This window comes from Geotrypetes seraphini, chromosome 18 (genome assembly GCF_902459505.1).
Source record: "Geotrypetes seraphini chromosome 18, aGeoSer1.1, whole genome shotgun sequence".
Lineage (NCBI taxonomy): Eukaryota > Metazoa > Chordata > Amphibia > Gymnophiona > Dermophiidae > Geotrypetes > Geotrypetes seraphini.
Window position 1 is genome coordinate 9,053,733 of NC_047101.1, and position 15,732 is coordinate 9,069,464.

The 15,732-nt window shown below is 42.5% G+C and overlaps 1 protein-coding gene across 8 annotated transcripts in view; it reads left to right on the forward strand.

Moving 5' to 3' along the window:
- Positions 1-15,732, forward strand: part of LOC117351923 (meiosis-specific kinetochore protein-like) — a 41,329-nt gene that overhangs the window by 22,382 nt on the left and 3,215 nt on the right. For 7 of the 8 annotated variants that reach the window (XR_004537526.1, XR_004537527.1, XM_033927821.1 and 4 more), the window contains 3 exons: positions 459-539; positions 2,616-2,744; positions 5,132-5,258. Coding sequence is in view for 6 of the 8 variants with exons in the window: in XM_033927821.1 (XP_033783712.1) it covers positions 459-539; positions 2,616-2,744; positions 5,132-5,258 (337 nt within the window). In the remaining 2 variants the exon portion in view is untranslated. Of the gene's footprint in view, positions 1-458; positions 540-2,615; positions 2,745-5,131; positions 5,259-9,695; positions 10,007-15,732 lie in introns of those variants that run through there. The other variant, XM_033927822.1, reaches the window with a different exon arrangement.

Sequence of the window (15,732 nt, forward strand, 5' to 3'; positions counted from 1 at the left end):
GAAGCAATTAATTAATTTGGTAGGGAGATGGGGCTCAAGCCGGTGATGTTATAAAGGAGGAAGAGAAAAGATGGTTTCTTTCTCTTGAAGAAATCCCAGTATGGGAAGATGTAATCTATAATCTGAGGCTTGTCCTTGCAAAATTTAAATCTAAATATTAACTAATGAGTATAATTTATAGTCTACAGTCCTTTTTGATTTTTTAATGGTTTCTAATATATGTATATTTAACTAATAGATAACCATTTAACTTTCTGTTTTTTGAGTCATTTTACTCAATAAATGAGATTGAACACCAATCAGTCCCCTTCGTTGTTTGTTTTTTGCAATTTTTGGAGGGGACAGGAGCTTAGGCTCCCAAGACCCCCGTCACCACCACTCGTGGCTACACCACTGTACTATAGTCATTGAATCTTTGAAGCCAGTAATTGCTTATAACACATTATATTTCTGCATAGCATAAAAGCTCCAGTGGACTCCGGTGGACAAATAAGCAAGTGTTGACAAGCACACCCTTCTTTCATCGAGAAGATTTAGTGGTATGTGCAGTATTCCAATTTCTATAAAATGTTTGATTTTATCTTGCCCTGCTTCTTTCTGACTCTGGCCGCAATGTCTGAGAGGGACTCGACAGGTCTGTGACTCAATTACCTCCTCAGTTATTCCAGAGGGTATTTGGTTCAGGCCCCTTAAGAGAAGAGCAATTGAATTCATATTTATTTATTTAGGATGTATTTACTGCCATTTAGAAGAAATTCACCCAACTCTATCACTCAGGTGCCTGGAATGGCTGTTGGGGTTTTTGAATTGGTCATTGTGTTTTTTTGTTGTTGCTTTAAATTTATGTTTAGTAAGTTTCAAGTTTAATTGATTTTAATATACCGGCCATCGACGTGCACCTGGCCGGTTTACAATGCTAAAAATGAAAAGTTAAAATAAATTATTATAGGGGGAGGGGAAATGTGAACATTAAATGGACAAATTACAGATACGAACATGAGCTTGAGGGGGAGGGGGAAGTTAATAATTACATCATTAAAAACAAATTTAAAAAGAGGAAGATGGGGGAGGATATAACATCAGGAAAGGGGATCGCTTCTTGAAAGCGATTCATATTTATTTTGCTAGCTGTTGGAGAGGAAATATTTAAATGCTATGGTATGCGTCTTGGAATAAAAACGTTTTTAGTTTAATCTTGAATTTATCGAGTGAATTTTCAAGGCGGAGTTGAGGTGGCATGGTGTTCCATAAAATTGGAGCTACAATAGAAAAGTTAGCTTTTCTAGTGTAGTAGAATTATTTAATGGAAGGTTATGGTCAGTAAATTCTGATCAGCCGATCTAAGGGTCCGGAAAAGGCAAAAAGGGATGATGAGTTTATGAAGAAAAGATGGGAGACGCGAAAGTTTGATTTTGAAGACCAGCATTAAAGTTTTAGAGGTGATACGGTGGGTAATGGGTAGCCAGTGGGCTTCTCGCAGAAGAGGAGTGACATGATCATATTTCCCGACCTTATAGATAAGTTTGATTGAGGAGAGCATTAAGAAAAATATCTGGCATGGTCACATGGATGTAAAAGATAGCGAGTTGGCAGCACAGGAAATCCTGCACATGCGTTGGCACAGTTCTGCTTTGAGGAGAGCAAGCGAATCCAGCATGGCAGCTCGCAGGGTGAAGTCACCCAAGACTGGCCGCAGAAAAATGATGTCAATGGTTTTATTGTTCTGGTCTTGGTAAATGTGCGATCTGGGAAGGGAGGAATGCTGGACGAGAGCTTAAAAGTGCTCAGCTGTGCAGAAGAGTCTGCCAAAATCTGTCTTGGATAAGGACTGATAATCTTGTTGGCAGTTGGGATACATTCTTGGCATTGTGGACAAAACATAGTGGACAGACTGCATGGGACAGTTCTTTTTCTCTTGTTACCTACTATATTACTGCATGTCATTGATGTGTGACAGGTTGAATAAATGGTATGTATGGGGCCAACTCTGGACCTTGAGGGCTACAAGTAGAATATCCCAGGTGAATATATTTAGCCTATTTTACTGGTAAAGAAATACATATGTGGTTGTGGGCAATGCAAACATCTCTGTCCTATATATAGAATTAGTGGCACACAGAATGGTAATTCACAGTACAAGATTTAAAAAAAAAATGTATGTATTTATTGAAATTTTAATATAACTTCACAAGATATCTGTTGTTCAAGCAAAACAGATAGAACATTTTTAACACGAAACCAATACTTTGTAGTTGAAAACAAACTTAGATCTTTCTTAGACCACAATTATTAAGCGTGAGGAAGCAACTGGAATATAGCAAAATTACAAAGAAATTGGCGTAACTTTAAAAAAAACGGCCCTTATGTTCCCATTTTATGACTATCTTAAGATCTTTCCTAAACTTTCCCGGCTGCCATTTTCTTCAAATCCAGGAATGCTCGGAGTTGTTCTGGCATAAAAAAAGACATATTTAATTCCTAGAAATTGAATCAAACATTTGCAAGGATATGCCAAAAGAAATGTTGCTCCAAGAGTTAATGTCTCAGATCTCATTGCTAGAAACAATATTAAGGAATTTTTGTTTTGTTTTGTTTTATTTTTTTGTGAGTTACAGATGGATTTATCACCAGTTTGTACTTCATCTTTGGAAGATGAGTTAATAGTCAATACAACCGGACCCTTTGTTTGTTCCAGTGAGATAGTTCCTGTACACCTCTCCAGAGATGAATTTATCCGTTACCAGGTTCTAATATTTTATATTTATGATGAACTCTGGAAATCTACCACACAGCTATCCACGTGCATTGACCATCACCCTAGTCACCAGCATTCAGGGATTTACTCAAGAAAAGTATGAGAGAAAATGATGATTTTAAAACTTTTGTAAAAAACTAAGCAGAAAAAGGGTTGAGGGTTGAATTGTTCATAATAGAGTCCATAGAGGCCATGGCCTCCCAAAAATTGGGGTAGCTGCCTTGCAGCGTCAACAAGCAGGCCTTCTCTGGAATCCTTCATTCTGTTTCTGGGAGTAGGCCTGCTCGTTGATGCTGCATGGCAGCTGCCCCAAAGATTTAAAGTACAACGCCGGGAGGAGGTGGAGTCGGGAGCTGGTGATGGGCCATGCCGCAGGATTCCACTAGGACTAGGGCGGAGCTCCTGGGCACCCCCAAATCAAACAGTGTTCCGCTGCCTATGATAAAGTCCCACAGTCTATACAGCAGACCACTACTAATACTGTCAAAAGAACACTAACTTGAGTGTGTAATGTAAGTGTATCACATCATCGCCCTCAAACTGAGTGCAGTGGAGTAGGAAACTACTGACTTTTTAAGTATAATTCTTTAAGTTATAAATATACTAGTGGAAATCTGGTTGCGTAGTAGGAGATAGAGTGAAATTTTTACCCTACTCCCCTCATCTATACAGTTCCAAATATCTGCATTTAGCCCCGTTATGCAAATGTTAGGGCAGAAGCATTCCATAACTCATGGGTTTTTGGTTTAGGTTTATTTTTTTTTTGCTACTGTTGGAATGTCTGAGCAACACATCATAAAAGGGAGAAAGAAAATCCAACGTAGTCTGCAGTATATGTTACTGCATTTACTAATAAACAACGCCTGCATCTTGTACATTGTCTGCAGTCTGTTTGTTGTTTTCTGAGCAACACATCATTGCATTTCAAGATAACTGAATAGACGCCCATTATTTTTATACAGAAAGAGATGCAATAATATGTACTTTCTCATTCCATAGCTTGGCGTTTTCAATTCAGATTTCAAGTGCACATGTATTTACAGAATGCTAGCATTGCACTGCCAGAGGTGCCAATAATTGGTATTTTTGTGCATAAGTTCTAGGTGCTGTTGTATAAAATACATGTAAAAAGGCTGGAAATATGTTCTTGATGATGCTTATCTGTCGCTGATACTTTGCTCCTGCGGTTCGCCAGGACACGCTCTATTCTCATCCTCATTAGCACTTTGTATCATAGTGCGCCTCCATCTGGAACCCCTAAGGAAGGCTATATGAGCCGAAACGCCATGTTGGGTCTGCATTATTGCTTTTCACTTTGGATGAGTTTGGATTTATCATATTGTTTCTTTGCATGGATTTGTTTAATCCTACAAGTGGGCATTAAACACCATGCAGTTGGTTATACTAAATTAAAACGCTTCTTTTGACGCGACCCCTACCCCACCCTCCTGTATCAATCCCCTCGCATCCCTCCCTCTTTTGGGTTGTTTTTTTTTTCATTTCGATGTACTTATTCACTTACCAGTTCCTGCCTCACCCTTATTGGTTCCAGTAAGTCAGTTTGTATTGTTCTCCCTTCTAAATTTCTTTTTATTTTTTACCCTTTTTTAAAAAAGAACATTGATAATTGTTAACCGTTTAGGTATATATTGATAAACGGTATATCAAAGGTTAAATAAACTTGGAAAGTTGAAACTTGGATCATCATCGAAAACGTCTTTCCACAGTCTTTTTGTGTTTATTTGGGACCTTCCTTTTTCACTGTGGAATTGCTGTTTTTTTTTTTGTGTGCTATAAAATACATGTAAGTGTGGGGGGTATTCATGCAGGCAGACCATATGCACAATTTATAGAATACTATCGGTTATGTGCCATTGACCTAGGTATACATACATTTTTGTGTACACTTCTCCCTCCGTATTCGCGGTTTCAGCATTCACGGTTTTGATTATTCACGGTTTTTAGCTTGCTGGCTCCTCCCCCCAAATTACATCAGCTTGCATAGAGAAATCGCTGATTCCAAGCATTTACGGAGAAAATCACCGATTCCCATCACTTTCTTCACCATGTTTTGCCTCTCCTTCAGGAACAGGCCAGGTCTCCCACCATGTTATTCGTGGTTTCCCCATATTCATGAAAAAGTTATTTGCGTTTTTTCTGTATTTGACGTTCTGTTAATCCCCTATCACAGCGAATATGGAGGGAGAAGTGTACTAATGCAGCTTTGCACTCATAATTTAAAGCGGTTTAGGCACCTAAGTGCCGTTATAGAATTTGTGGCACCAAGTTACAGAATAGCCCCCATAATCTTTTGGTTTAAAAGTGTATAAACATAGCTACTTAACAATGTTTTCTGGGTTTGGGGTTTCCTTCCAGGCACTATTTAAGACATTAGAAACCTGCAGTGTAATCAGAACTCCAGAATCCCATGATCCCCACTGTCCAGCAGAAAGATTCCCTGTGGATGAGAATGTGTTGGCCCTGATGAAGAAGCTGCCAACAGGTAATAGCAGAGGGGATGAACGTAGGGTATGTAGCAGAGCTGCCTGATTCAGGGAAAATCTTTTCGATTCGATTCAGTTGGGCCTATTGAATCGATTTTTCGATTCACTTTCAGTGACACAGCTTTTTAACTTTAAAGTTGAATCCGTTTTTATTCTAAAACTAAACAAGCCAGATTAACATAGATCGATCCTGCACAGTCAGTGCTAACAGAAAACCATGGAAAATAAGAAAATACCATTTTATTAGACAAATCCATTTTTGAATTAGCTTTCAGAGCCAAAACCTCATTCTTCAGGTCAGTACAGTATACTGCTGTTACGGTATTCTGTCCTGACTTGGTTAGTAAAAAATGTATTAAAATACTCTAATAAAAATATTACTTTATTTCCAAGTGATTTATGTGGAGGCTTTGCTCTGTCATTGACCACTGACCCTGGGTTTGGAGGTGGTTAAGGGGTGCCCCCCGACCTTTGCTTGAAGTGTCTGTTGTGATGGTCAGGAGAGTAGGTGGGGCTGGAATGGACAGCCCTCTTGAAGGGAAGTAGAATGGATCCACCACAGGAGCAAAGTCTTGACTGTTTCTGGAATAGGAATCAGGCAAGAGAGTGACTGAGTTCATTGAGTCCAATATGGCCTGAGGTGCCACATGTGGAGTCTTACATGCGGCACAAGCAAAAGTGATGCTGCCGTGTGGCCTAATAGGTGTAAAATGTTGCGTGCTGGAAGGTAAGAAGATTGTCTCGTATGGTTGGCTAGGTTGATGGTTACTTGATGTCGTTCTTCTGAAAGGTAGGCCCTTGCCATGGTCGTGTTTAGGTGTGTTTCAGTGAATGTGAGGGAGCAAACTGGTGCGAGATGCAACTTTTTGAAGTTGATTATGAAACTAGAGAATGACACGGGGACAAATTTTTCCCTGTCCCCGCAGGAACTCATTTTCCTGTCCCATTCCCTTGAATTCTTTTCCTGTCCCTGCCCCATTCCCGCAAGCTCCATCCTCATCTGCACAAGCCTCAAACATTTTAAAATCGTAAGTGTTTGAGGCTCATGCAGTTAAGTCAGAACATACAGGAATGGGACAGTGACAAAACTTGTGGGGACGGGGAAATTGAGTTCCTGCAGGGAACCTAGGGTTTGTAAGCAGAGTACTGTGATCTGGATAGTGAGCAGTAAATATTCCCTGGAATGTGTTACTAGCAGCCAGTCGTCCAGGTAAGGGAACCCCATGTGTTGTTTCCGCAGGTGGGCTTTACCACCACCAGACACTTTGTGAAGACTCAAAGTGCTGATGACAGGCTTAAGGGTAGAACCTTGTACTGATAATGTTTGTTGAGAAACATGAATGGAAGAAATTGCCAGTAGGAGAGATGAATAGGGATATGAGGTCTAGGATGACTAACAGTCATTTCACTTCAGACTATTTCTAATATTTTATTTGTGTCTTTTGAAAGATTATTGCTTAAGACTAATCCTCTCAAATCAAATGATCCTAGTTATTTTGACACTTTCCTGATCCATAGTTTATTTAAATTTTATTCATCTAATTCACAAGAAGGGCAGGTAGAAGAAGCTGCAGATTTTGTAACCATAATTAAATGGGATCGATCTGAACATGAAAAAAACTTGGAAATACAGAGCAATAAAAGTTGGAATTTTTAAAAGCTAAGCATAATGGATTAGAAATTTAACATTTTAGTTAAAAAAACAACCACCACCAACCAACAACAAACATGTGCTTAGTCCAAATAAGTCAAACTTACTCAAAAAATCACCCAAAGTGGTTCAAAGGATACTACCTATTCAATATGTGCAAACACACCACTTCGTAGGAACAGTGCCTCCACTAGCATTACTTGTTCTATATAGGAAATAGACTCGGGAAAAGGCCTCAGAATCGGAGCCTACGCACAGTCTTGATCATAGACTGAGAGTGTCAGCATAGTTTTTTTAGCTCCTTAGCTCACGTCTTTGGCCAAAAAACCCAAGAATATGTTGTAAATGTTTTAAATATTTTAAATCTTTTTAAATAATTTTTATAAATATTTTTAATACTTTTAAATCATTTTCAATAAATATTTTAAATACTTTAGTCTTAAATAAGTAGATGCAACTATTCCTCAGTAATGAAAAACACCAAACAATGTAACACTTGAAGTTGAGGCAACACTGAAGTACATAAGACCGAGATAAGTGCTCAGTTGCTGGTGTGTTTTTCATTACTGAGGAATAGTTGCATCTACTTATTTAAGACTAAAGTATTAAAAATATTTATTGAAAATGATTTAAAAGTATTAAAAATATTTATAAAAATTATTTAAAAAGATTTAAAATATTTAAAACATTTACAACATATTCTTGGGTTTTTTGGCCAATGACGTGAGCTAAGGAGCTAAAAAAACTACGCTGATACTCTCAGTCTATGATCAAGACTGTGCGTAGGCTCCGATTCTGAGGCCTTTTCCCGAGTCTATTTCCTATATAGAACAAGTAATGCTAGTGGAGGCACTGTTCCTACGAAGTGGTGTGTTTGCACATATTGAATAGGTAGTCCAAATAAGTCGGCAAGTCAACCATCTTCCACTAGGGGGCAGCAAAGTAAAGAATGAGCAGGTACTAGGAGAAATATCCTCTGGGAAGTAAGATTAAATTGATAAATGCAGTTTTTTTCAAGTGATATATTAGAGGGGCATTTTCGATAATGATGTCTAAATCCGAGTTTAGATGTTTTGTGGAACATGCACAAAAATCCAATACCAAACATGCTCTTTTTCAAAACTGCAAAACATCTATCTTGCTTGTTCTGTTCTTCTATTTTTTTTGAACCATTAAAAAAAAACAACCCATGTCTAAATGAAAACCACACAAAACAAGCCATTGGCATTTAGGAGCGACCAGCATTTGTAGCAGACTGGCCACACAGACATCCCAGCAGAGCAGCGGGGCACCTTAGAGGTCACTGCAGAGAACCTCACATAAAAGGTCTCAGGTACACATCTCACCATAACCTCTTTATGGGGAGCCCCCCCAAAAAAAAAACTCACCCAAAACCTAACGTACCCAACTGTACACCAAAACTGTACAGTTGGGTGCATTTGGGTGGGTTTTGGAAGGTTCACATAATCCACCATAAGTGTAGTAAAGTGGGATATTGGCCTGAGTCCCTACACCATTCACTGGGCTACTCAAGGAACCTGTTTGCTTCTGTACTAGGACTAGCCATAACATCTGAAGCTGTTATACAGGTTGCTAACTATTTCATTCAAATCTTTGAGGGGTGGGAGACTACTGAAGTAGTGTGGAGTGGAGGGGACATGTTTACATCCCTCCTGTGGTCATCTAGTATAGTATAGTCCTCTCTTAGTCTGTACTCGGATAAATTGTATCTAAACTCAAATAACTTGTACTAAACTAAACTACTCATACCAAACTAAACGACTTATACTAAACTAAACTACTTATACTTAAACTCTACTCTTAATTTGCTGCATACTCCCTGTATTTAACTACTTCACAGTCCTGTATGTCCAAACATTTAACCTATAGAACATAGAACATAGAACATAGAAATTGACGGCAGAAAAGGGCTATAGCCCATCGAGTCTGCCCATACCAATGACCCACTCCCTGATTCTTACTCTCCTAGAGATCCCACATGAATATCCCATTTTCTTTTGAAATCTAACACGCTGCTGGCCTCAATTACCCTCTGAGGCAGCTCGTTCCAATGATCTACCACCCTTTCAGTGAAGAAGTACTTCCTCGCATCACCCTGAAATTTCCCTCCCCTGATTTTCAGCAAGTGTCCTCTGGTTACTGAGGGCCCTGTAAGACTGAAGATATCATCTTTCACCTCTATACATCTTATTTGTCTAATTACTCTCCATTTCTTTTTAAAGATGCCTTTGATATTTAATCTTTTAACACCCAGGCCATTGATTTTATTCTATTAATATGCTTTTATTTTTTTCCCTCGTGTACCTTTCCTTTTTTGTTCTGCTTTTCTATATTAAATTGTATTTCACATCCCCTATTTAACCTTATGTTATGAATATGATGAGTTTATTTTTAACCTTACTGTATTGTTTAAAGTTTGTATTGTATTGTTTCCCATTGAATGTATTTTAAATTGTTCATCGCTTAGAACTATGATTAAGCGATTAATCAAAAGAATTAATAAACTTGAAACTTGAAAACTTTATCTGTAGACCGTTCTGAGCTACTGGGAGAACGGGATAAAAATCTAAATAAATAAATCTATCAGTTTGGGTACCTTTTTGGCACTTATTAATTATTAAAACAGGTCTAGCCCCAGATGTCCAAATTGTGCCCTGGAAATATTTTTAAATGTTTGATTATGGCAGAAAAATGTCTAAGTCATAAGCCCACCCTAGACCCACCCACACGAAACCTCTTAACAAGCCCCTTTGATATTTTTTAGATGAACTGAGGATGAACAGGTTTCGAAAATAGCAAATTGGAAGGGTTTGACAAACGTGTCTTCAAGGGTCTGATGCTAGTGTTCAAATCCTTGCACGATATGGCGCCGGACTACGTGACGGCTAAACTTTCTCCGCACGTGCTGAACCAGTCCCTCCGCTCCCAGGATGAAATACGCCTCAGAATGCCCCCTAATTGTGCCCTTCAACTCCCACTTCATACTAACCACTGGAATTGACTGCCCCTGCAGATCTGATCCCTTGAAGGACTCCTGAACGCTAGGAAAGCAATAAAAATATACCTCTTCACATAACTCCCCTGCCCTTGACTGATGGACTACAAAGAAGTATATATTGGTACCAGTATGTGTCACATAAGGAAAACTTGTATTGTAAATTATCCCAGGACAAGCAGGCAGCATATTCCCACACATGGGTGACGTCAGCAACGGAGCCCCGCAGCGGACAGCCTCGAAAGCAAACTTGCTTGAAGATCTCGAACTTTCGAGTGCTGCATCGCGCATGCGCGCGTGCCTTCCCGCCCGAACTAGGGGGCACATCTCCTGTGAGGATCCTCAGTTCAACGTTTTCCGCGGAGCTGAGAAGACTTGTCAACTTAGTTCCCGTAGCGTTGTGCCTTCTCTTCACCGCGGCTGAGTAGTTTTTATTTCTGTTCGGTCGCTGTGTTTTTTGCTTTGTTTCTAATTGTAAAAGTTTAAAAAAAGTAAAACTTTTAGTTTTTGTTTTTTTGCGTCGGGTTGGGAGATTGAGGCCTAGGCCTCTCTCCCTCATTCTCGACACGGACTTTGTCCTTTCTATGTCCCGGCCTGATACCGGGTTCAAACGGTGTTATCAGTGTGGCAGGACTATTTCCATAACTGACCCCCATAGTCGGTGTATGCTCTGCTTGGGGACGACTCATTGTCCCGAAGACTGCCTTCGCTGCCTCACTCTTCAACCTCGTGCCTTTAAGCGCCGCTGCAACAGGTTCTTCGAGCTTTTCCCTCGAATGGAGCCCGAAAAAGCGGTGGCCTCGGCCGAGGCATCTGTGAAACCCTCCACTTCGGGACAAGCCTCGAGTACGAAGACTTCGACTTCGCCTACTCTGCAGGCCTCGGCGTCGAAGACCTCCGGGTCCTCGGCCTCAAAGGCCTTCTCGGTGTCCTCGAAGCCTGGACTGGGGGGTAAGTCTCCTGCTTCCTTTTCAGGTACCATTCCTAAGAAGCCAACGGAGTCTAGTACCTCGCAACCTGGGGCTCCAGGTTCGGCTCCGTCTTCTAGACCATCCTCCAAACGTGCTTCCAAATCGAGGGAATACTCTCCTCCGAGGTTGCCCTCAATGGAACGCACGAGGCCTCCCGTGACTCCGAGTCCCTTGGTCTCTGTCACTATGTTTGAGGACATGCTCAAATCAATTTTGACCACGCAAATTTCCTCAATCATGGCACAATTGGTCCCGACTTCGACCTTGTTTTCACAGGTCCAGCCTGAGCAGCAGTCTCTGCCTCGTCGGCGGTCACCTCGCCGCAGGTCTCGATCTCGAGTCTCTTCCTCGGACTCTTCGCCTGATCGAGCCTCTAAGCGGTCTTTACCTCGATCGAAGCACCGCTCTAAGTCTTCGAAGGTCTTTTCTTCGAGGAGCTTGAGGCCTTCAGATTCTTCGAAGCACGTGCCTCGCTCTCAAAGTACTGTTGCCTCCTCTGTTTCATCGAGGCATTCTAGGTCAAGGACCCCCACCTTCGAGACTTTTGCCTCGGGAGCAGTCTCCTTTAGCGAAACCTCGTACTCCGTGCACTTCTCCGTCTCGGAGTCTTAAGCGGAAACATTCCACCACATCACCTCTAACTGGTAGTGCAGCATCCTCTGTTACCTTACATCTCGGTTCGGAGCCAGTTTCCCAGTATTCACGCGAGGCCTCCCCATCTTTTTCAGTGGTGCCTCGCTCTCGCTCTGCCTCTCCTCAGGAAGCCTCTACGTCGAAGTCTTCTTCCTTTGCAAAGTTTGTCTTCGACATGGGCCAGGCTCTTAACATCGACTTGCATTCAGATTCGAAGTACACACCTGAGTATTTGGCGGATATGGAACTTTCCCATCCTCCCAAGGAAACTTTGCGTCTGCCCATGACACCTGTGCTGAAGCAGACTTTCCTGCGGAATATGGACACTCCTTACTCTGTGACAGCGATCCCATCTAAGTTGGAGTCTCGATATCGTACTGTGCCTTGCAAGGGGTTTGAGAAATCACAACTTTCTCACCAATCTTTAGTAGTGGAATCATCCCTGAAGAAAGCTCATCCTTCTAAAGTGTCTGCTACAGTTCCACCAGGGCGTGAAGGCCGCACTATGGATAAATTTGGGCGAAGACTTTATCAAAATTCGATGATGACTAACCGAATTCTAAATTATAACTATGTCTTCACTTCATATTTTAATTATTTTTTGAAGCAGTTGTCATCTTTTTGCCCAGACTGGCCCAGAGAATGCCTTGCTGAGTATAAACAAATTATTCAATCTCTCTCACAATTGCGTCTCTTCATGTTGCAGGCATCTTATGATGCATTTGAGCTTTCTTCTCTGGTATCGGCGTTCGCAGTGGCCATGCGACGTCTGGCCTGGCTCAGAATAGTGGACATGGATCCCAACTTACAAGATCGGTTAGCAAACCTACCATGCCAGGGCTCTGAGCTTTTTGACGACTCGATTGAGGCGGCTACTAAACGGCTCTCGGAGCATGAACGCTCCTTCGCCTCTCTTATTCGCCCTAAACCAAAACCTTCTACATCTAGGGCTTACAAGCCTCCGGCTCGTAGATACCCTATGAAGTCCATGCCAGCTTTCTCTAGGCCTCCATCTAGAAGGCCTCAACAACAGCGTCCTCAGAAGTCCCAGACGCCTACTACAACCAAACCCGCTCCGTCTTTTTGACGGTCCAGTGGTGAGCATTCCAACCGCCTTGCATCCGAACTCCTCCCTGCCCATCAGAGGCTGCATTTCCCTTTTTATATCTGTCTGGGAAACCATTACATCGGACCTCTGGGTCCTCAAGGTCATCCGCGAGGGATACTCTCTACGCCTGCTTCAGGTCCCTCCAGATCATCCTCCAGGAGAGTGTCTTTCCAGTCTCTCGCAACTCCCCCTTCTTCTTCAGGAGGCTCAGGCACTTCTTCGCCTTCGAGCGGTGGAGGAGATTCCTCCTTCCGAAAACAATCTGGGGTTTTATTCCAGATACTTCCTAGTTCCCAAAAAGACGGGGGATTTGCGACCCATTCTGGATCTCCGTGCTCTCAACAAATTTCTAGTCAAAGAGAAGTTTCGCATGCTCTCTCTTCCAGTTTTGTATTCTCTCATGGATCAGGGAGATTGGATGTGCTCACTGGACCTCAAAGAGGCTTATACTCACATTCCTGTCCATCCGAATTTTCGCAAGTATCTCCGGTTCAAGGTGGGGAACCTTCATCTTCAATACAGGGTTCTTCCGTTTGGCTTGGTGACCTCTCCCAGGGTCTTTACCAAGTGTCTAGTTGTGGTAGCTGCAGCCCTCCGTGCTCGAGGCCTTCAGGTTTTTCCTTACCTCGACGATTGGCTTATCAAAGCTCCTTCTCTTCCAGGGGTTACTCAAGCGACCCTTCAGACTATTTCTTTCCTTCAGAGCCTGGGGTTTCATATCAATTTTCCAAAATCACAGTTGGTTCCCACTCAATTCATTGGCGCCGTGTTGGACTCTGTTCACATGAGGGCTTTTCTTCCTCTCAATCGTCAAGACACTTCTTCGCCTTTGTCATTGCGTAGTTTCAATGTCGACTCTCACGGCTCGCCAAATGATGGTCCTTCTCGGGCATATGGCATCAACAGTGCATGTGACTCCCTTTGCAAGACTCCACCTTCGCATTCCTCAGTGGACCCTGGCGTCTCAGTGGCAACAGGCCCTGGATCCGCCTTCTCGTCGTATTGCGGTGACGCCTTTATTAAAAAAGTCTCTCCGCTGGTGGATGCTCTCTTCCAATCTTTCCAGAGGTTTGCAGTTTTGACATCTCCCTCATCAGAAAGTACTCAAAACAGATTCGTCCGAATACGCATGGGGAGCCCACATAGATGGTCTCCGTACGCAAGGGTTGTGGACCGCCACAGATCGTCGATGTCACATCAATCTGTTGGAACTCAGAGCGATATTTCTTGCTCTCAAAGCTTTTCTTCACCTCCTTCACGACCAAGTAGTCCTTGTTCGGACGGACAATCAAGTAGCGATGTATTATGTCAACAAACAGGGCGGGACGGGCTCCCACTCCCTTTGTCAGGAAGCTCTGAGGTTGTGGCATTGGGCGATTTCTCACAACATCCTTCTTCGGGCTGTCTACATTCAGGGTCAACAGAATTGCCTTGCAGACAAATTGAGTCATCTGCTTCTACCTCACGAATGGACGCTCAACTCCCCTACACTTTGTCAAGTATTTGCTCGATGGGGAACTCCTCGGGTGGATCTCTTTGCGTCACCCAACAACTTCAAACTACCTCTGTTTTGTTCCCGCATTTTCTCGCCCTTTCGTCTGGAGGCGGATGCTTTCCTTCTGGACTGGAGGGGTCAGTTTCTTTATGCATTCCCTCCATTCCCTCTAATTCTCAAAACTCTGGTCAAATTGAAGTCAGACCATGCCACGATGATTCTTATAGCACCCCAATGGCCCCGTCAACCTTGGTTCTCTCTTCTTCTTCAACTCAGCATCAGGGAACCTCTTCTTCTACCAGTTTTTCCTTTTCTGCTCACTCAGAGTCAGGGGTCTTTACTTCATCCCAACCTGCAGTCTCTTCACTTGACGGCTTGGTTCCTTTCCACTTGACTGATCCTTCTCAATTCTCTCAGTCGGTTCAGGATGTCTTTCTGGTGTCCAGAAAGCCGTCCACTCGTCAATGTTATGGTCAAAAGTGGACCAGGTTCTCGACTTGGTGTTCCAATCATAGTCTTCAACCAAAATCTTCCCCTTTGACTTCAGTTCTGGATTATTTGCTTCATTTATCTCAGTCTGGTCTCCAATCCACTTCTATTAGAGTTCATCTTAGTGCCATTGCTGCTTTTCATCAACCTTTGGACTTTTTAATCTTCATCCACCGGTTAAACCACCTTCTGTGGTTTGGGATCTTAATGTTGTTCTGGCTCAACTGATGAAATCTCCTTTTGAGCCTATTGATTCAGCTCATTTTAAATATCTTACTTGGAAAGTTGTTTTCTTGATTGCTCTCACTTCGGCTCGTCGAGTCAGTGAGTTGCAAGCTTTAGTTTCGGACCCGCCTTTCACGGTTTTTCACCATGATAAGGTGGTTCTTCGTACACATCCAAAATTCATACCTAAAGTAGTGTCTGATTTTCATATCAATCAATCTATTGTGCTACCAGTATTTTTTCCTAAACCGCATTCTCACCCTGGTGAGGCGTCTCTACATACTTTAGATTGTAAGCGTGCGTTGGCGTTTTATCTTCAACGTACTCAACCTCACAGGACATCTCCTCAACTTTTCCTTTCTTTTGATCCAAATAGGTTGGGACGTCCTGTCTCGAAACGTACCATCTCCAACTGGATGGCTGCTTGTATTTCTTTCTGCTATGCTCAGGCTGGTCTTCCTCTACAAGGTCGAGTGACGGGCCACAAAGTTAGAGCTATAGCGGCTTCTGTGGCTTTCCTCAGATCAACTCCTATTGAGGAAATTTGCAAAGCTGCCACTTGGTCCTCGGTTCACACTTTCACCTCTCATTACTGTCTGGATACTTTATCCAGGAGGGATGGCCATTTTGGCCAATCTGTTTTGCAAAATCTTTTTTCGTAATTGCCAACTTCCCTCCTCCCTTTTTACTTAGCTTGGAGGTCACCCATGTGTGGGAATATGCTGCCTGCTTGTCCTGGGATAAAGCACAGTTACTTACCGTAACAGGTGTTATCCAGGGACAGCAGGCAGATATTCCCACAACCCGCCCACCTCCCCTGGTTGGCTTCTTGGCTTGGTATCTGAACTGAGGATCCTCACAGGAGATGCGCCCCCTAGTTCGGGC